The sequence below is a fragment of the Phacochoerus africanus genome, chromosome 8, assembly GCF_016906955.1.
Source record: "Phacochoerus africanus isolate WHEZ1 chromosome 8, ROS_Pafr_v1, whole genome shotgun sequence".
Lineage (NCBI taxonomy): Eukaryota > Metazoa > Chordata > Mammalia > Artiodactyla > Suidae > Phacochoerus > Phacochoerus africanus.
In genome coordinates, this window is record NC_062551.1 from 155,400,346 (window position 1) to 155,418,029 (window position 17,684).

General features: G+C 48.9%; 1 protein-coding gene across 1 annotated transcript in view; it reads left to right on the forward strand.

The window, feature by feature from the left end:
* The window catches only part of PLPP3 (phospholipid phosphatase 3), a 94,513-nt gene that overhangs the window by 59,823 nt on the left and 17,006 nt on the right, over window positions 1-17,684 (forward strand). Inside the window, exons 3-5 of the mRNA XM_047788910.1 lie at window positions 3,832-4,112; window positions 4,531-4,588; window positions 17,473-17,649. Of these exons, the coding sequence (XP_047644866.1) occupies window positions 3,832-4,112; window positions 4,531-4,588; window positions 17,473-17,649 (516 nt within the window). The remainder of the gene's footprint in view (window positions 1-3,831; window positions 4,113-4,530; window positions 4,589-17,472; window positions 17,650-17,684) is intronic.

Sequence of the window (17,684 nt, forward strand, 5' to 3'; positions counted from 1 at the left end):
TGCCAGCCCTGGGGTAGAACCTGTGTCCAAGAGCTCCAGAGTTGCTGCCAATCTGTTGCACCACAGCAGGAACTTCTGGATGAAACATTTTAATTAGCAGCTTGCTATATGCAAGATGGTGGCATTGAAAACTGAAGTTTTACTTATTTTTTTGTCTTTTTAGGGCTGCACGTGTGGCATATGGAGGTTCCCAGGTTAGGGGTCGAATTGGAGCTGTAGCCACTGGCCTACACCACAGCCACAGCAACACCAGATCCAAGCTGTGTCTGCGACCTATACCACAGCTTGCAGCACCGCCAGATCCTTAACTTGCTGAGTGAGGCCAGGGATCGAACCTGCGTCCTCATGGATACTAGTCAGATTCATTTCCGCTGAGCCATGATGGGAACTCTGAAAACTGAAATATTAGAATGAGGGAATGTTAGAGCTGAAAAGAGTCCTTGAGCTGTCATCAGACACTTTCTCCCTAAGATGACTGAAGCAGAGAGGTGATTTCCCTGAGATAATCCGTAAGTTCATGTACGAGATGCTGATTTGCAGTGGAAACTCACATGTTCTTTTGTTCTGTCTGATGCTGATAGCACACTGAAGCCAAGCCAGTTTAGAAACAGTTTCTTAATCTGAGGCAGGGATGGTGCACGGGGTCTTGGTTCTGCTCCCTGCCTGTGGTGTCATCCACAGGAGGGGCCTTTCCTCTGCTACCGCTTACTGCCTTTGCTTGGTTGGAAAACTACCGGTGGAGGTAGCACAGGAGAACTAGGAATAAACGTCATTGCACTTATGAAGTAATAAATCATGTTGTCCAGCACCCTCTTTCTGCAAGTGGAGAAACTAACTTATCCTAAATCACTCAGTGACTAGAGACTCGAACCCTGGCCCCTTGACTCCTGGTTTCGTGTTTGTCCCCCCTGTGTCTAAAGTCATGTGAGCATGATTTATAAATAAAGAAGAATAGGAAAGAGAGAACCCCGTGGTGGTGATAAAACATCTGGAATGTGTTAGCCAGTAAAGGTTACATAGGGTAAAAGTATAAACAGGTTCAAAAGGGGAATTAGACCAGGAATGGTAGGAAAGAATGCTGGGTAGAGTCAGAACACCTGGGTCTAATCTTTAGATGTGAGTTAATTTGGACCTCAGTTTCTTCCATATATAATGGATCCTTTCATTTCTGACTGGCTAGGCTTTTCCGATTTTACTCTCTGCAGCATGTTGTCAGAGGACGCTTGGTGCTGTTTAGAGGACGTTTCCAGTTTTGCAATAAAGCAACTGTGAGGACCACCATCCCGCTCCCTTTCATCCATTTGTTCTCTCAGCTGATTGTCCTGCTCTCTCAGGAAAGGATTAAGCCAGGATGTCAGACCGGACTGACCTCTGACCATCTCTCTCTAACACAGAATCGTATGGTCTAGGAGACTCAGTACGATCTAGGAAACCCAAGGGGAGCCCTTAAATCAAGCGCTTATAGACACAGAATCTCTGTATAAACGTTAGCAGTGCTAGGAGCGCTTCTCACCACTGCACCTGCTCGCCTCTGAGCCCAGCTGGCATTGCATGGCCATGTTCCCTGAAGATGGGAGCCCTGGACCTGGATCAGACCCTTTCCCTCAACGCCTTCCCCAGCTGCAAAAGAATAACTGGAGGCTTTGAAAAGGAGTGCCCGGATACGTCAGTCTATTGCTTCCCTTGCGGTTGTGAACGTGCTCTCTGATCCCTGAAAGGGCAAGTGTGGCTCATCAGCCTTCCTTTGGAGGAAGTGTGAAAGGGACTCTGTGGTGAGGGATGAGTTGAGCCCTGGACTGTGGTTGCCACCAGGAAGTGGCCGGGGCTGTGCTGTGGAGTTAAGACAAAGGCAGCCAGGCACAGGATGGGTAGTGGTGCGTCACCAATGCAGAATCAGTCCTCTGCTGTGTAGGCCTCATCATGGGCATTTGAGTCAGCTACCTGAACGCCCCCCCCCCCTTTTTTTCCGCTTTTTAGGGTTGAACCCATGGCATATGGAAGTTCCCAGGCTAGGGGTCAAATCGGAGCTATAGCTGCGAGCCTACACCACAGCCACAGCAAGGTGGGATCTGAGCCGCATCTGCGACCTACACTACAGCCCATGGTAACGCTGGATCCTCAACCCACCGAGTGAGGCCAGGGATTGAACCCGCATCCTCATGGATACTAGTTGAATTTGTTTCTGCTGTGCCACAACAGGAACTCCCCACCCCCCCATTCTTAATGTAAAGCCGGCTAGTTTGGGTTGTGGTGTGTCCCCTCTTGGAATCTCTATCTGTCTCCTAGCATTGTGAGGATTTCATAAAATAAAGTATATAAAAAAGCAATATGTGGAGGCAGGAGGTGATCAATGGTTGGTGATTCTTTTCTTCTTAGTAGTGGTAGGTCTCTCTCCTAAGCATTAAGGAGATGGCACAGTGGGATGGAGGAAGGGCGTGAAAACCCTGAACCCAAACTCCCTCCCTGTCCTTCAGGATGGAGGAGACAACGCAGACTGCCGTGGGATTTCACAAACTCTGAAGGGCCTTGTATGAAAGGTCCTTGGTTTGTAGGCTTATGTTCTTCTCATCATGCCACACTTCTAAAAGGGAAAATGAAAGAATCACTTTCCATGACCCAGAGCATGGCCTGGTCATGTTACCTCCATTCTGTCAGTGACCCTACAGAGTTGAAGTTACTTTTGAAGGACACGAGGTAGCTGGCAGAGACTGGATTCAAACCTGGGACTGGATCTGGGAGCAAACACCCTTTCCTACAGAAATCTCTGCCATGGCTCAGCATGGCACAGGCTGAGGCCCTGTGTAGGGTTAGATCATTGTTGGTGACCCTTTACTGCAAATCCCAGAATCCAGAGATCTGCTCAGACCCTCTGATATCCTGGCCATCCTTAACCATGTCCTCGATTCTTTCTGTTTGTCTTTTTAGGGCCACTCCTGCAGCAGAGGGAGGTTCCCAGGCTAGAGGTCAAATTGGCACAGCAGTTGCTGTCCTACATTGCAGCCACAGCAATGCCAGACCCAAGGCACGTCTGCAACCTACATTGCAGCTCATGGGAATGCCGGATTCTTAGCCCACTGAGCGAGATCAGGGATGGAACCTGTGCCCCACAGATCCTAGTCCGGTTCATTACCCCTGAGTCACAACAGGAACTCCCTCCTTGATTCCTCATTTACTTTTTTCCTATAACTAAATATTTAATTATCTCTCTCTGATTAAAACAAATATATATATACCTATGTATACATATTGTATGTGCGTGTATGTATAGTACATTTACATATTATATGGTTTGTATGTGATATATTTACATATAAATATATTTGATTGCATATTTTTCTTGTTACAAAGGTACTGTATGGCCATGTAAGCCTTTTTTTAAAAACGGAAAAAACTGACCTTGTTTGCACTTTGATCTTTTCTCTCATGCATATTTGTTTATATTCGTTGTTTCTGTTGTTTTTACTCTTTAAAAAATTTTATTATTTTTTAAATTTTATCGGAGTTGACTTACAAGGTTGTATTAGCTTCAGGTGTACAGCAAAGTGAATCAGTCATCCATAAATATATATCCATTCTTTTTTCCCATATAGGTTATTGCAGAATATTGCCTAGATTTCCCTGTGCTATACAGTAGGTTCTTGTTAGCTATCTTTTCCCATGCATATTTGTGTCTGTATACTTAAAACATAGAAAATAGACAACTGGAATTTCCTGGCCTATGACCTGCAGTTACATACTGAGCATCGTCTTATGCCATTGAATATCCTTCACAGCCTCACTGTTGATGACGGGTCTCAATATTGTCTAACTTCCCTGTGGGTTGCCTTTCAGATCATCACGGGGGAATTCTACCGCATCTATTACCTGAAGGAGAAGTCCCGGTCGACAATCCAGAATCCCTATGTGGCAGCCCTCTATAAGCAAGTGGGCTGCTTCCTCTTCGGCTGTGCCATCAGCCAGTCCTTCACGGACATTGCCAAGGTCTCTATAGGGCGCCTGCGTCCTCACTTCTTGAGCGTCTGCAACCCCGATTTCAGCCAGATCAACTGCTCCGAAGGCTACATCCAAAACTACAAGTGTAGAGGCGAGGACAGCAAAGTCCAGGAAGCCAGGTGAGACTCCACCTCGTGAGGCACCGTCACGTTCACACCTTTGCTGCAGGCAGTTCAGTAAACACCTACTCCGTAAAATGACAGGCTCAGTGCTGGGCCTGGGTGTAGATGGTGAATAATGCAGAGTCCCATTGTTCAGGAACTCACACTCAAATGGTTGAGACAGCTAGTAAATAGACAGTTACAAGAGAGCCTCACTAAGTCCCTCCAGTCATGTATTCATTCTTTCATTTATTCATGCATTCACGGATATATCTGCTAGGTTCCAGGCGGTGTGTCCAAAGCGTGACCAAGGATGCAAAAATGGACAAGGCAGTGCCGCTCTTGGGGGTTCACAGTCTAGGGAGGAGAGACAGATGGACAAACGTGTCTCGAGGATATGAATACGGCCCTTACCCACCCTCTCTTGCTCTTGCAGGAAGTCCTTCTTCTCTGGCCATGCCTCCTTCTCCATGTACACTATGCTGTATCTGATGGTAAGTACTCTGCCTCTGATTCCGATGGAGTCTAGCCCCAGCTTAAATCCTTTCTCCACGGAGAGCCCTCACATGTTTAGGGACAGACCTCACTGGGAGATCCTTAGAAAAGAGGTTCGCTCGAAGAATTAGCTTCTATTCTGAGCTCTGCCCCTGTGTTAGCAGCAGTTGTCTTACTTTCCAGGCTTTTCCCATTTTCAAATAAAAATGCTCTTTGCGGTGGCTGCTGGAGAAGGGTTGAGCACCCACTTTGGGATTAAGTGATAAAGGCACCGGTATAACATTTTATGGTAACAAGCACTGTTTCCTGAAAATCCATTAACTCAGCCGATCCTTTCAAGAACCTCATAAGTAGTTTCATCTTTATTGTGGGCAAGGATCACTAAGTAAGGCTCAGAGATGTCAACTGAGCTGCCAGAATTTACACGGACACCAGAACGAATGCTCAAATCCATGCCTTCTGATCAAATTCCTCGTGGTGTTTGCCGTGCCAGTCCTCCGCAGTCCTCTACTGATGGGAAGGCTTGAAAAAATCGTAATCCGGGAGTTCTCGGTGTAGTTCAGTGATAATGAAACCAACTGGTATCCATGAGGATGCCAGTTTGATCTCTGGCCTTGCTTTGTGGGTTAAGGATCCGGTGTTACCGTGAGCTGTAGTGTAGGTCACAGACGAGGCTTGGATCCCACGTTGCTGTGACTGTGGTGTAGGCAGACCCTTAGCCTGGGAACTTCATATGCCACAGGTGTGGCCCTAAAAAAAGCAAAAAAAAAAAAATCATTATCTGGCTCCAGAGTGATTTTTGACTTTTCCAGACCCTTTCTGCATCCTTGGACACACGTGACTATGACTTCAGAATAACCCAGTGCAATAAGAAATCCTTAGCCCTATTGCTTGGGTTCAAAGACCAAGGCCCAGAGAGGATATGCAGCGTGTTATGGGGCCTTCCGCTAGTGGTGGAGCCAGGATCTGCCCTGGTCGCCAGGATGCCCTGGCCGTGGCCGAGGTCCTGCCCTGACTTCCTGGATACTCCAGGACAGTGCAGGTGAAGCGCCCTGCTCCCCTCCAGCTGCCACGCAGACAGGGCTGGTCTGTTTCCCTTTGTCAGTTAAATGTGGTCCCCCTGCCTTTCCTCTCCCCTTGAATGAGGTCCCTGTGCCAAGGCACTTCCTGCTTTCAGCTGCTCTGGTGGGGTTCAGAGCGGGAAGGCGCTGAGAGGTCGGTTGTCGCTCAGAGGAGCATAAGCTGTTTGGAAAAAGAGCGTTTTGATGCCGACTCATTTAAAAAACATAATTAGGAGGTGGAAAAAACAGCAGAGAGTTGTTTTGTTTCCCCAGTCCTTACCAAGTCTGGAGGCCTCCGGGCTTCCCGTTACCTAGGCTGCAGAGCTGAGAAGTGGGCCCCAGCCTCTCTAAAAACATGAAATGTAGATTTTATTGCTTCATGTATAACCCTTCTCACCCTTCTTCATTTCCTTGTTGTTGTTTTTGTTTTTTGCTTTGCTTTTGGAAAGGGCAGTTTAGCAAGGATAGTTCAGTTCCTTTTCCATTTTTATATTTTACCCAGGGCTGGAAGCAATTTTACAAATGTGATTTCAGTGTTTTCTAAAGTAGAAGTGCTGACAGGTTTCTGGTGCCCTCTCTGTGCCAGGCACTGTGTTGAGCTCATGCTGTAACTTATAAATTCTCTCAGTAACTGAAATGAGATGTGTTTTGGTTACACTGCTTTCAGTTTTAAACAAACAAATCTGAATCTAAGGGGCAGGAAAAGCCTTTGAAGGCTGATCTTTATGACTCCAGCATGGTTGTATGTTCTTCTCTTTGTGCTGCGCAACAGAAAATAAAACCAAGCAAATCTCTGCAAGGTAAACTTAAAGAATATAAGCTCCAGGAGTTCCCTGGTGGCTCAGTGGGTTAAGGACCTGGTGTTGTCCTGGCTGTGGCTCTGGTTACAGCTGTGGCATGGATCCCATCCCTGACCTGGGAACTTCGGCAGGTGTGGCCAAAAAAAAAGAATAAAGCTCCAACCCCAATTTCAGATTTCACTTGAAGGCGACCTACCTTTTTTCAGATCTGCTTTAATGGGTGAGAAGAAGCCCTCATACCCCTACCGCTCGTTGCCTCCTACCAGCTATGATTATGGCACGAGCTGTCTCTGGGGCTGATGGGTGAGTAGTGGGTTGTGATGAGATGTTTATTTGCATCTCTGAGGAAGGAAAAAAATTATAGTGCCTTTATATTCCAGGAAGGAAGGGAGAGAGGAAAGGAAGAGTGGGAGAAGGAGAGAAGTCTCCTTAATCCTTCATCTCCGAAGTGTATTTTTACACACAGTCCCCCGTGTGCACACCACACACTCTTAGAAGCTCTTGCAAATATACACACATTCAGCGTCCATATCTCAAAGACGCCTACAGGTACACTGCAAACACAGGGCTCTCTATTTCTTTCTTTATTTTATTTTTTTGTCTTTTTTTTTTTGCTATTTCTTGGGCCGCTCCCGCGGCAGATGGAGGTTCCCAGGCTAGGGGTCCAATCGGAGCTGTAGCCACCGGCCTATGCCAGAGCCACAGCAACGCGGGATCCGAGCCGCGTCTGCAACCTACACCACAGCTCACGGCAACGCCGGATCCTTAACCTACTGAGCAAGGGCAGGGATCGAACCCGCAACCTCATGGTTCTTAGTCGGATTCCTTAACCACTGCGCCACGACGGGAACTCCCAGGGCTCTCTATTTCACTCGAAGATAATCTTGTCCTGAAACATCCTTTGAAGGTAAGGGCTAAACAAGTAAAGAGGACATTGCTCTTCACCTGGGCTCCTTTTTATGAGATATACACAGAAATCTCAGCCCTTTGGAAGTCCAAGTTGCAAAGTTTCTATAAAGGAAGTTTGAAGAACACCAATGCCACCTGTTTGGGGGAATGGGAAATCCTGAAGCCCATCAGAGAAGCCCCTAGACCCTCCCATGATGCTTTCATGTTGGGCAGCAGGAAGTGCCCGAGTTGGACGCATGAGAGTCTGGCCTCCTCCGGGTCCTGCAGCTTCTGTTAAGGTAGCCTGTGATCTGCAGCTTCCTTGCACCCTTGAGGAGAATCCCATTGGAACCAGCTGGCTGTGGCATTGACAGCATTTGCCTTTAGAGTTGGGCAGACCTAGGTGATTCTGGCTGTGCCACTTACTATTGGTGGAACCGTGAGTTGGTTGCTTAGGTTTCGAACCTCACTGCACTCATCTGTCAAGTGGGGACAAGTGTGTCTGTTTTGGTAGAGTTGTGGCCCTGCTCTCCCCATCTGTTACATATAAGAGGGAAAACACGGTGTCTGCTGATGTCTCAATCTCTGTGGTTCTATTTGAGGTTCAGGCCACCCTTGGTGCCGAGAGGGAAGATGGGAAGCCATCAGATACTAGCTTAGGCCCACATTCCTGTGGAGTTCAGAGAGTGGCAGACCAGAAGCACCGGCCATGCCTTCTCCAGAGCTTTTGGCACCAGCCGCCATCTAGAACCGCCCATGGCTTTGGAGGGTGCTCCATGTTGGGTTTTGATTTGTGAATTGGATAGCTTGCAAAAACCATGCCCCAAACACCAAATTATCTCTGGGCATGGAAGCTTAAGGGTGAGGTTAAGCCTTGGTAGAGATTAATGCAAATCTTAATCAGAGAAATCCACAGTGTATATTAACCATAAACGGTGCTTCCTACCCTCAAGCCCTGGTCTAAACTCCAGAGGACCACATCTGGATTGGCCCGGCACCTACATGGTCAGGGATTGAGGTTGACCTGGCTGTCTGGATAAAATGCCAACACTGGAGCAGGCACCGATTCACGTAGCATACCTGGAGTTACCTCTGTTGTACCAGGCACCCTGCCACCTCCTCGAGCTACTAGATGAATCAGACCTGGGCCCTGCCCTCAAGAAACTCACTTGTGCTTTCAACATTCATCATTCAGCACATATTTAGCAAGGGACTATTATGCACCAAGACCTGTGCTAGGGGTGGGAATATAGCAATTGGCAAGGCATGGAGATGGCCCTTGGGGAGTTCATTCTAGAGGAGCAGGTAGACAATGATAGTCTGGTCCATGGTGCAGGAGGGGACGAGGGTGTATAGGCTATTATGGAAGCTCAGAATTGCGGCACCCTTGCTAAGCTGGAATGGAAGGTGGGAGCCAGGAAGGGCTTCCCATGTGGTAGTCCTGTGAAAGTGAAAGGGTTGGAAGAACTACCTGCGCACAGGTGGAAGGAGGATGGTGGTGAAAATCTGCAGCTTTGATGGCCGGTAGGAAGCAGGGCGTGGAGGGCATGCTGAGAGCTGAGAAGACTCCTGGAGTCATCAGTCCCAGCTCCTCCTTTTACAGCTTAGAGCAGGATCAGCAGCAAATTTGCATGAGGCCTTTCCCAGCCTGGAAATCTGCATGTGGCTCCTCTCCTTCCTCAGGCCACTTTGTCAGAGAAGCCTTCCCTGGCCGCCTGCTCCTGTACTCCCGAACTCCCTTTGCAGCCTTATTTATTTATCCCCGAATTTCTCACCATTTGGTATTCTCTGTATCTCCACCAGGGAAACTACAAACTTCATGGAGGAGAGGTTTTTGCCTCTTGATTCACTGCTGTATCTCACTTCCCCAAACAGTATCTAACACTTAGTTAGGTATACAATGCATTTTTTTTTTTTTTTGGTCTTTTTGTCTTTTTAGGGCCGCACTGGCGGCATATGGAGGTTCCCAGGCTAGGGGTTGAATCGGAGCTGTAGCCACCGGCCTATGCCAAAGCCACTGCAACGTGGGATCTGAGCCGTATCTGCGACCTACACCACAGCTCACGGCAACGCCAGATGCTTAACCCACTGAGCGAGGCCAGGGATGGAACCCGAGTCCTTGTGGATTCTAGGTGGGTTCGTTAACCACTGAGCCATGACGGGAACTCCCAGTGCATGTTTGAGGAATGAGTGAATGAATGGATGGATGGATGGATGGATGGATCCATCCTGGGTCTTCTGATACTCCCAGGCTGTGCTCCTTTCCATTCCAGTCAGTGTTCTCTTCATCTCCTCATCACTGATGCGATAGATCACAAAGGGCCTGTGTGATGTAGGGAAGGTCTTTGCTGCCTCTTGGCTGAGCTGTTTACCCCTTGACTCCTTACATGGTGCCGTGAGAAATGTGGATGTGTCCAGGGGGTGTCGGGTACCAAGGAAACCGGGAAGTGGCTGGGTTCTGACAGCCATGTTCCCCGGCCTGTGGTTGTTAGTCATTGAGGTTTTGTTCACAGTGTTTAGAATCCCAGACCAGTGGGGTCTGGTACGCCCACGAGACATGCCCGCAGATCCTGGGAGTGTCTGGTGAAACCCCTTCCAGGAACAAGATTGTTGTTTACAAGGGGGAGTAAGCCACTGTACCAGATGTTTTTCCTCTTCTTCAGCTCTGCCTCACCCATCCACCCACCCACCCACCCATCCACCCATCCACCCACCCATCCATCCATCCACCCACCCATCCATCCATCCACCCACCCATCCATCCATCCACCCATCCATCCACCCACCCATCCATCCATCCACCCATCCATCCATCCATCCATCCACCCACCCACCCATCCATCCATCCATCCACCCACCCACCCATCCATCCATCCACCCACCCACCCACCCATCCATCCACCCACCCACCCACCCATCCATCCATCCATCCATCCACCCACCCACCCACCCATCCATCCACCCACCCACCCATCCATCCATCCACCCACCCACCCACCCATCCATCCATTCACCCACCCACCCACCCATCCATCCATCCAGCCAGCCAGCCAGCCAGCCACCCACCCATCCATCCATCCATCCACCCACCCATCCACCCATCCATCCATCCACCCACCCACCCACCCATCCATCCATCCATCCATCCACCCACCCATCCATCCATCCATCCATCCACCCATCCACCCATCCACCCATCCATCCATCCATCCATCCATCCACCCACCCACCCCACCCATCCACCCATCCACCCATCCACCCATCCATCCACCCATCCACCCATCCATCCATCCACCCATCCATCCACCCATCCATCCACCCATCCATCCATCCATCCATCCATCCATCCATCCATCCATCTATCCATCTATCCATCCATCTAGCAGTTTCTGAGTACCCGTTCTGTGTCAGACCCTGTGTGAGCACCTGGAGACACCAAGAGAGCTCACATTTTGTGAAGAAAGGCTGGAAAGTAGATAGCTGCAAAGCAGTCAGTTTGCATGCTCTCCTGAGCTTGAGATCAGGTCACAGACTCTTCTCTAACTCTTCCCAAAGCTGTACACCTGTATTTCTGACATGGGTATTGTCAAAGTGTGTGACAGATGAGTTAGAGGAGGCCATCATTCCAAATGTCCCATTCAGGTTGCCCTTTAGTCCATGGCAGTGTGTAGTCCCCTCAAATTGCTTCTTTTCTCCAGAGACAAAAGTCCAATGTGAAAGACCAATAGCTGGCACTAATTCCTTACGGAAGCCAGTTGATTTCTGTGGTTAGAACATGGACTTTAAAAAGGCAAATCTGGGAGTTCCTGTTGTGCCTCAGTGGGTTAAGAACCCAACATAGTGTCCACGAGGGTGCAGGGTCGATCCCTGGCCTTGCTTAGTGGGTTAGAGAGCCAGCGTTGCCTCAAGCTGCAGCATATGTCATAGATGTGGCTCGGATCTGGCACTGCTGTGGCTGTGGCATAGGTCAGCAGCTGCAGCTCGGATTTGACCCCTAGCCCGGGAACTTCCATGTGCAGCTGGTGCAGCCATAACAAGAAAAAAAATAATAATAAATAAATAAAAGGCAAATTTTACTCAATGTAGATCATGGCCCGTTGTTACCTTAAGCAGGGAGCATGGCCTCTTTTGTCCTTGATCTCCATCTGTAAAATAAGCAGGATGGTTGTGACAATTGCAGATGATGTATTTTCAGGCACCTTGCTCGGTGTCTTAATGCTCAGCAAACCAGCCATTCTTTTTCTCCCCTGATAGTGACAGAAAACAAGACCCGATTCCTTTTAAAGGAGAAAAATCAACTCAAGACTCCTCTTGGTCCCTAAAGTAGTGGAATAACTTCCCAGTGTCAAGTCAGTCACCAGGCATGTGAACCAGAGCCAAGTGTGAACCATGGAGGAGATGGGAGAAGGGAGAAAGTTTCTCCTGGTGGGTATCAGCGATCTGGATAGACTTCCAGGAGGAGAGCAGGCGGGGACAGAGGAAGGACAAAAGCCTCCTTCTCAGTCTTAGCCCAGAGCTCCCAAGAGCAATGGAAATGAAGCCAGAGGACAGTACAGACCTGTTTCACCAGTATGCAAATCGTGTAATGAAGCCCAAATGACTTAGCTAGAACCAGGGAGGCTCACCCCCGTCTGACCTGCTGGTTCAGCCCCGAGGGGGAGGGGGAGGAGGACGAGGAGGACGAGGAGGAGGAGCCAACTGGAACTCAGACCTTTCTAAGGAGGTTTTGTTGAAATCCCATAGGACCCCAGTTTTGAAGCTCAGACCAGGAAGGAGAAAGGGACTCCTCACTGGAGTGAATTCTGAGTGCCAGGGACTTTCACCCCCATGGGGGTGGGGAACAGACACACACCCTTCTAGTATAATCTCCATGTCTGCCACCCAGCAGTTCTAGTTAGCAATTGGAAGAAAAACTTAGTCCCAGAAAGGGACTGAAAGATTATTCTTTTCTGGTGAAGGAACTTATTTTCTCCATGCCTGTGTCTTTCATTCAGTTTTGAACAGAATGGATGCTCACAGCAAGTTTTTTTTGTTTTTTTGTTTTGTCTTTTTAGGGCTGCATCTACAGCATATAGAGGCTCCCAGACTAGGGGTCTAATTGGAGCTGTAGCTGCCAGCCTACGCCACAGTCACAGCCACAGCAACGTGGGATCTGAGCCGTGTCTGCGACCTACACCACAGCTCACGGCAGCGCTGCATCCTCAACCTACTGAGTGAGGCCAGGGATCGAACCTGCGACCCCATGGATGCTAGTCAGATTTGTTTCTGCTGAGTCACAGCAGGAACTCCCACTTTTTTTTTTTTTTTTTTTAAGTGAACGAATCTGCTTATGCGATAGACGAGAAAGCAGAAACTCAGAGAAGCAGAGTGCCTTGGCCAGGTTCAGACAGCTAGTGTGTAACAGAGAGAAGATTCCAACCCAGTTTCCCTGATGGCAAGTTAGACACTTTCTACAGCAGCATCACATGATGCTTAGGAAGTGGATTCTCTGGGCCCAGAGGCCTTCATACTGATGGGGAGGTAAGACCCAAAGAGGACAGGAGCTCAGGGCTGCTGACCCCCTTGAGAGGTCGGCGTGGTTGAGGCTTTCTGATTTTGTCCAGCTCTGCTCACCCCTTTCTGTGTGTGTGTGTGTGTGTGTGTGTGTGTGTGTGTGTGTGTGTGTGTGTGTTTTGTCTTTTTAGGGTTGAACCGGCAGCATATGGAGGCTCCCAAGCTAGGGGTCAAATCGGAGCTGTAGCTGCCGGCCTACACCACAGCCACAGCAATGCTGGATCCAAGCCACCCACAGCTCACAGCAACACTGGATCCTTAACCCACTGAGCAATACCAGGGATCCAACCTGAAACCTCATGGTTACTAGTCGGGTTCGTTAACCACTGAGTCATGACAGGAACTCCTGCTCGCCCTTTTTTAACCACGCTTTTCAGAGTACCTGGGGCTTTGGTGAAGCCCCTGCAGGAGTTTTGATTCTGGGAAAGATTCCTTCCTGTTTGTTCTAGGACAGCACATTGCATCCTTGGGGGCAGGAGGTTTGACTCTCTCTCCTGACCCCAGAGCATCCCCAGGGGAGCAGGGCGTTCCAGGAGCTCCTGACCCATCCTGGTGATGCCCTGGCCTCTGGCCTGGAGAGAGCAGCTCATGTGAGCTGGGCTACAAACTGGCAAAATCCCCTCCTTTCGGTGGTCAAGACTGGAGTGAGGTGGAGAATGTTGTTATCACACCCTTTGATCAACCTCAAAGCCGGTTGCCCTCTGCTGACTCCTCAGATCAGAAGTAGTCACTGGGTGAAAGGTCATTGTGCCGTGTCTTTAGTAATTTACTTGTGGTGAAATCAACCACCGTCATGGAGTAAATCACCTTTCGAGGTGAAAGGGTGACACAGATTTTTGAAGAGTGCCTTGGGTGCCTGTCTAATGCCAGGCAGGGTGCTGTGGTGTCTCTTTCGTTTGTTTGGTTGGTTTTTTTGGGGGTTTTTGTTTGTTTGTTTGTTTTAAATTATAGTTGCTTTACAGTGTTGTGCCAGTTTCTGCTGTACAGCGTAGTGACTCAGTCATACATATATATACACACTCTCTTTCTCATTATCCTCCATCATGTTCTCTCCCAGGAGACTGGATGGAGTTCCCTAGGCTCATTGCTTATCCATCCTAAATGTCATAGTTTGCAGCTACTAACTCCAAACTCCCAGTCCATCCTGCCCACTCCCCCCTTGGCAGCCACACGTCTGTTCTGTCTGTGAGCCTGTGTCTGTTCTGTAGGCAGGTTCATTTGTGCCCTATTTTGGATTTGTTTGATCCTGGCCACCCCTTGAAGGAGAGGTACTGTCCTGTCTGTTTCACAGATAAGAAGACTGAGGCTTAGAGAAGTTAGTCAGTGGTGGGGCGGGCACTGGAATCGGGGCTGTCTCAGATACCCTCTCAAATTCACTTTTCCCTGGAGCCCCGCTGCAGACACCACGGATCGATCCTGAGATCTTGAGACATCTCTCGATAAATGTGTTAGTTACGGATGGATTGGGGGGAGCAAGCTTCCACCTGCCCCCTGAAATTCCCTGTCTGCCTGCTTCGCAAAGGGATTCGTGCCCCACGATGGCCCCCTGCTCCTTTCTCATTCATAAGCACTCCCTTCCTGAAGCTATTCTGATGACAAGCCTCTTCCTCCCTCCTCAAGTCCCTCTCCTATATTTATTTTTTTCTTGTATTAAGCTCCCGCCGTAAGCATCTGAGTCAGTGGGAGGGGAGATGTGTGCCTCGTCCGGTTGGGAAACCCACCCTTCCTCTGCCTGGAGATCTCCAGGGCTGGTGACCTAAAGTCTACATGGAGGGGGCGGGGAGGGATGGAAGATTTTTTTGAACAATCATTGTCTGAGGATCTGCAGATGTTTAAATTGAGAGAAATGAGAAAATCTCAAAAGATGCCAGGTTCAAGTTAAGGAAAGTGGTTAGGGAATAAAATCACCTGTTTTTTATTTGATCTACGTTGTCACCAGTCTGTGCTACAGCCTGTAAGATAGTGCTTGTTCTACTTATTTGATATGTGTCTCAGATAGGAAACTGAGGCTAAGTGAGGTTTTTTCTGATGAAAAATCTTACTCTTTCTGTTAACCGCTCTACCCCTGTCCATCCACTGCCAGGAGTGACTGGTAGCGACCGCACTGCAAATGCCGTCGTTCTTGTTGCCTGAACTTGCCGTTGTCCTAAAGACCATGATGAGTTGGAACCGCCAACACCATCCTCATACTCACTCTCAGAAGGAAGAGGTTTTTTTTTTCTTTTCCTTTGTATAGCTGCGCTTGTGGCCTATGGACGTTCCCAGGCCAGAGGTCAAATCAGAGCTGCAGCGGATGGCCACAGCCATAGCAAAACCGGATCTGAGCTGCATCTGCGACCTACATGGCAGCTTGCAGCAATGCCAGATCCTGAACCCACTGAGCAAGGCCAGGGGTTGAATCTGCATCCTCATGGACACTGTGTCAGGGTCTTAACCCACTGAGTCACAACGGGAACTCCTAGTTTTTTTTAATTTTTTTTTAAATTTTGTCTTTTTGCTATTTCTTTGGGCCACTCCCGCGGCATATGGAGGTTCCCAGGCTAGGGGTCCAATCGGAGCTGTAGCCACTGGCCTACGCCAGAGCCACAGCAACGCGGGATCCGAGCCGCGTCTGCAAACTACACCACAGCTCACGGCAACGCCGGATCGTTAACCCACTGAGCAAGGGCAGGGATCGAACCCGCAACCTCATGGTTCCTAGTCGGATTCGTTAACCACTGCGCCATGACGGGAACTCCATTAATTGGTTATTTTTTATATGAAAAACCATTGGTTTTTCTAACTTGTTTAGCATCCAGTAACATCAGTGCATTCTTTATTTTATTTTACTTTATTTGCTTTTTAGGGCTGCACCTGCAGCATATGTAAGTTCTCAGGCTAGGGGTTGAATTGGAGCTATAGCCACCAGCCCACACCACAGCTCACGGCAACGCCAGATCCTTAGCCCACTAAGCGAGGCCAGTGGTCAAACCTGCATCATCATGGATACTAGTTGGGTTTGTTTCCGTTACGCCACGATGGGAACTCCACTTTATTATTATTATTTTTTTATTTGTTATTCTTCCATTTCCAAGAAGACATTCATATAATTTCATAATGATTCCAAAGTTGCCTGCTAATTTCCAGGTCTGAACTTTTCAACATTGCCTTCCAAGTAGTTGAGGATTCAGTATGAGACACTTTTCCTAGGCGGGCAACAGTGACTCTGGAATCTTCCACCCTTCTGTCCCCGCAGGTCCGGCTGCTGGCTTACTCTTCCCTGGCCACCCAAAGGAAGGTGTCCATTTGTCTCAGGAAGGGCAGGGTCCCTCCCTCGCCACTGTCCCGGGCCTATCTTTAGGCCGTCCGCCCCTCCCCTCCGCTCTCTTCCCCTTTCTCTGGTCTCTCCCAGTGCCTTGCTTTGATTTGTAGTCGGAAGTTCCTCCTTGTCCCGTTGCCTCTTCCCCTTCATTTCCCAAGTTCCCACAGGAACCTGAGAAGGAGGTTGGGCCCAGAGGTTAGAACGGAAACTGCAGCAAGATAACTCTGAGGGACAATGCCCAGTTGACGTCATTTCAGCTTCTTTGCCTCGGCTAGAGGTGCCTTGCCTTTTTTTTTTTTTTCCCTTTTTTCTTCAGGTTACTCTTCTACCCCACCCAGTCCATTATCTGTCAAGTTCTCCGGCATCGTCTGGTTGGTTTATGTGTTTCCTCATACCCTTGTGCCAAATCCATAGTTCCAAGCGGTGACTTAGGAACGTGTCCTTTGATAGAATTGCTTTCTTTTGCAGCAGACACATCCATCCCCTTGTGACTGTCATAATAGCCTCCCCCGCTCATCATGCATGAATTTCGATGACAGGGCTGAGAGGCAGGTAGCCTAGGGATTGCATAGCCGTAACCTCCAGGAAGACACACAACTGCATCGGATGAGTTGTCATCGGTTGTAACAAAAAGGAGCTTTGACTAACCCTGGCTACTGTTCTTTAATTGGTTTCAATCAAGAAGATGATAAGAGGAAACTAACTTGAAGTGTCTAGTATGAGCCAGGCAGCAGGCTAAGGCCATTCTCATGAAATATTTTCCTCAGCTCTCTTTAGCTTATCTCCCTAAAGAGACTCTATTTTTCCTTCCTTTTTTTTTTTTTTTCTGGTGGGGGTGGGGGCTGCACTTGCAGCACATGCAAGTTCTCAGGCGAAGGGTCGAATTGGAGCTGTGGCTGCTGGCCTACACCACAAACATAGCAACACTGGATCCTTGACCCACTGAGTGGGGCCAGGGATCAAACCCATATCCTCATGGATACTAGTTGGGTCGTAACCTCCTGCTGAGCCACAACAGCAACTCTCTCTCTCTCTCTCTCTCTCTCTTTTTTTTTTTCTTTCAGTAAAAGAACTAAAGTTAAAAAAAATGGACTTGGGGTCAGGTCCAAGTTGAATGCTCTTTCTGTAGTGAGCAACCCAAGGTCCGGGTGGTTCCACATAGTAAGAGTGTCCTATGTGTCAACCTCACATTAAGATGCAGGTGGGAACAACAACAACAAAAAAGATGCAGGTGAGTGGCCAGCCTCTTAGTGTCTCTTCTTTTTGCCTCCTCCCTCCAGCTGTACCTGCAGGCCCGCTTCACTTGGCGAGGTGCCCGGCTGCTCCGGCCGCTCCTGCAGTTCACCCTGATCATGATGGCCTTTTACACAGGACTGTCCCGCGTGTCTGATCACAAGCACCACCCCAGCGATGTCCTGGCTGGATTTGCTCAAGGAGCCCTGGTAGCCTGCTGCATAGTAAGTAGCCCCTTGTCTCAGCACCACGCAGGGCC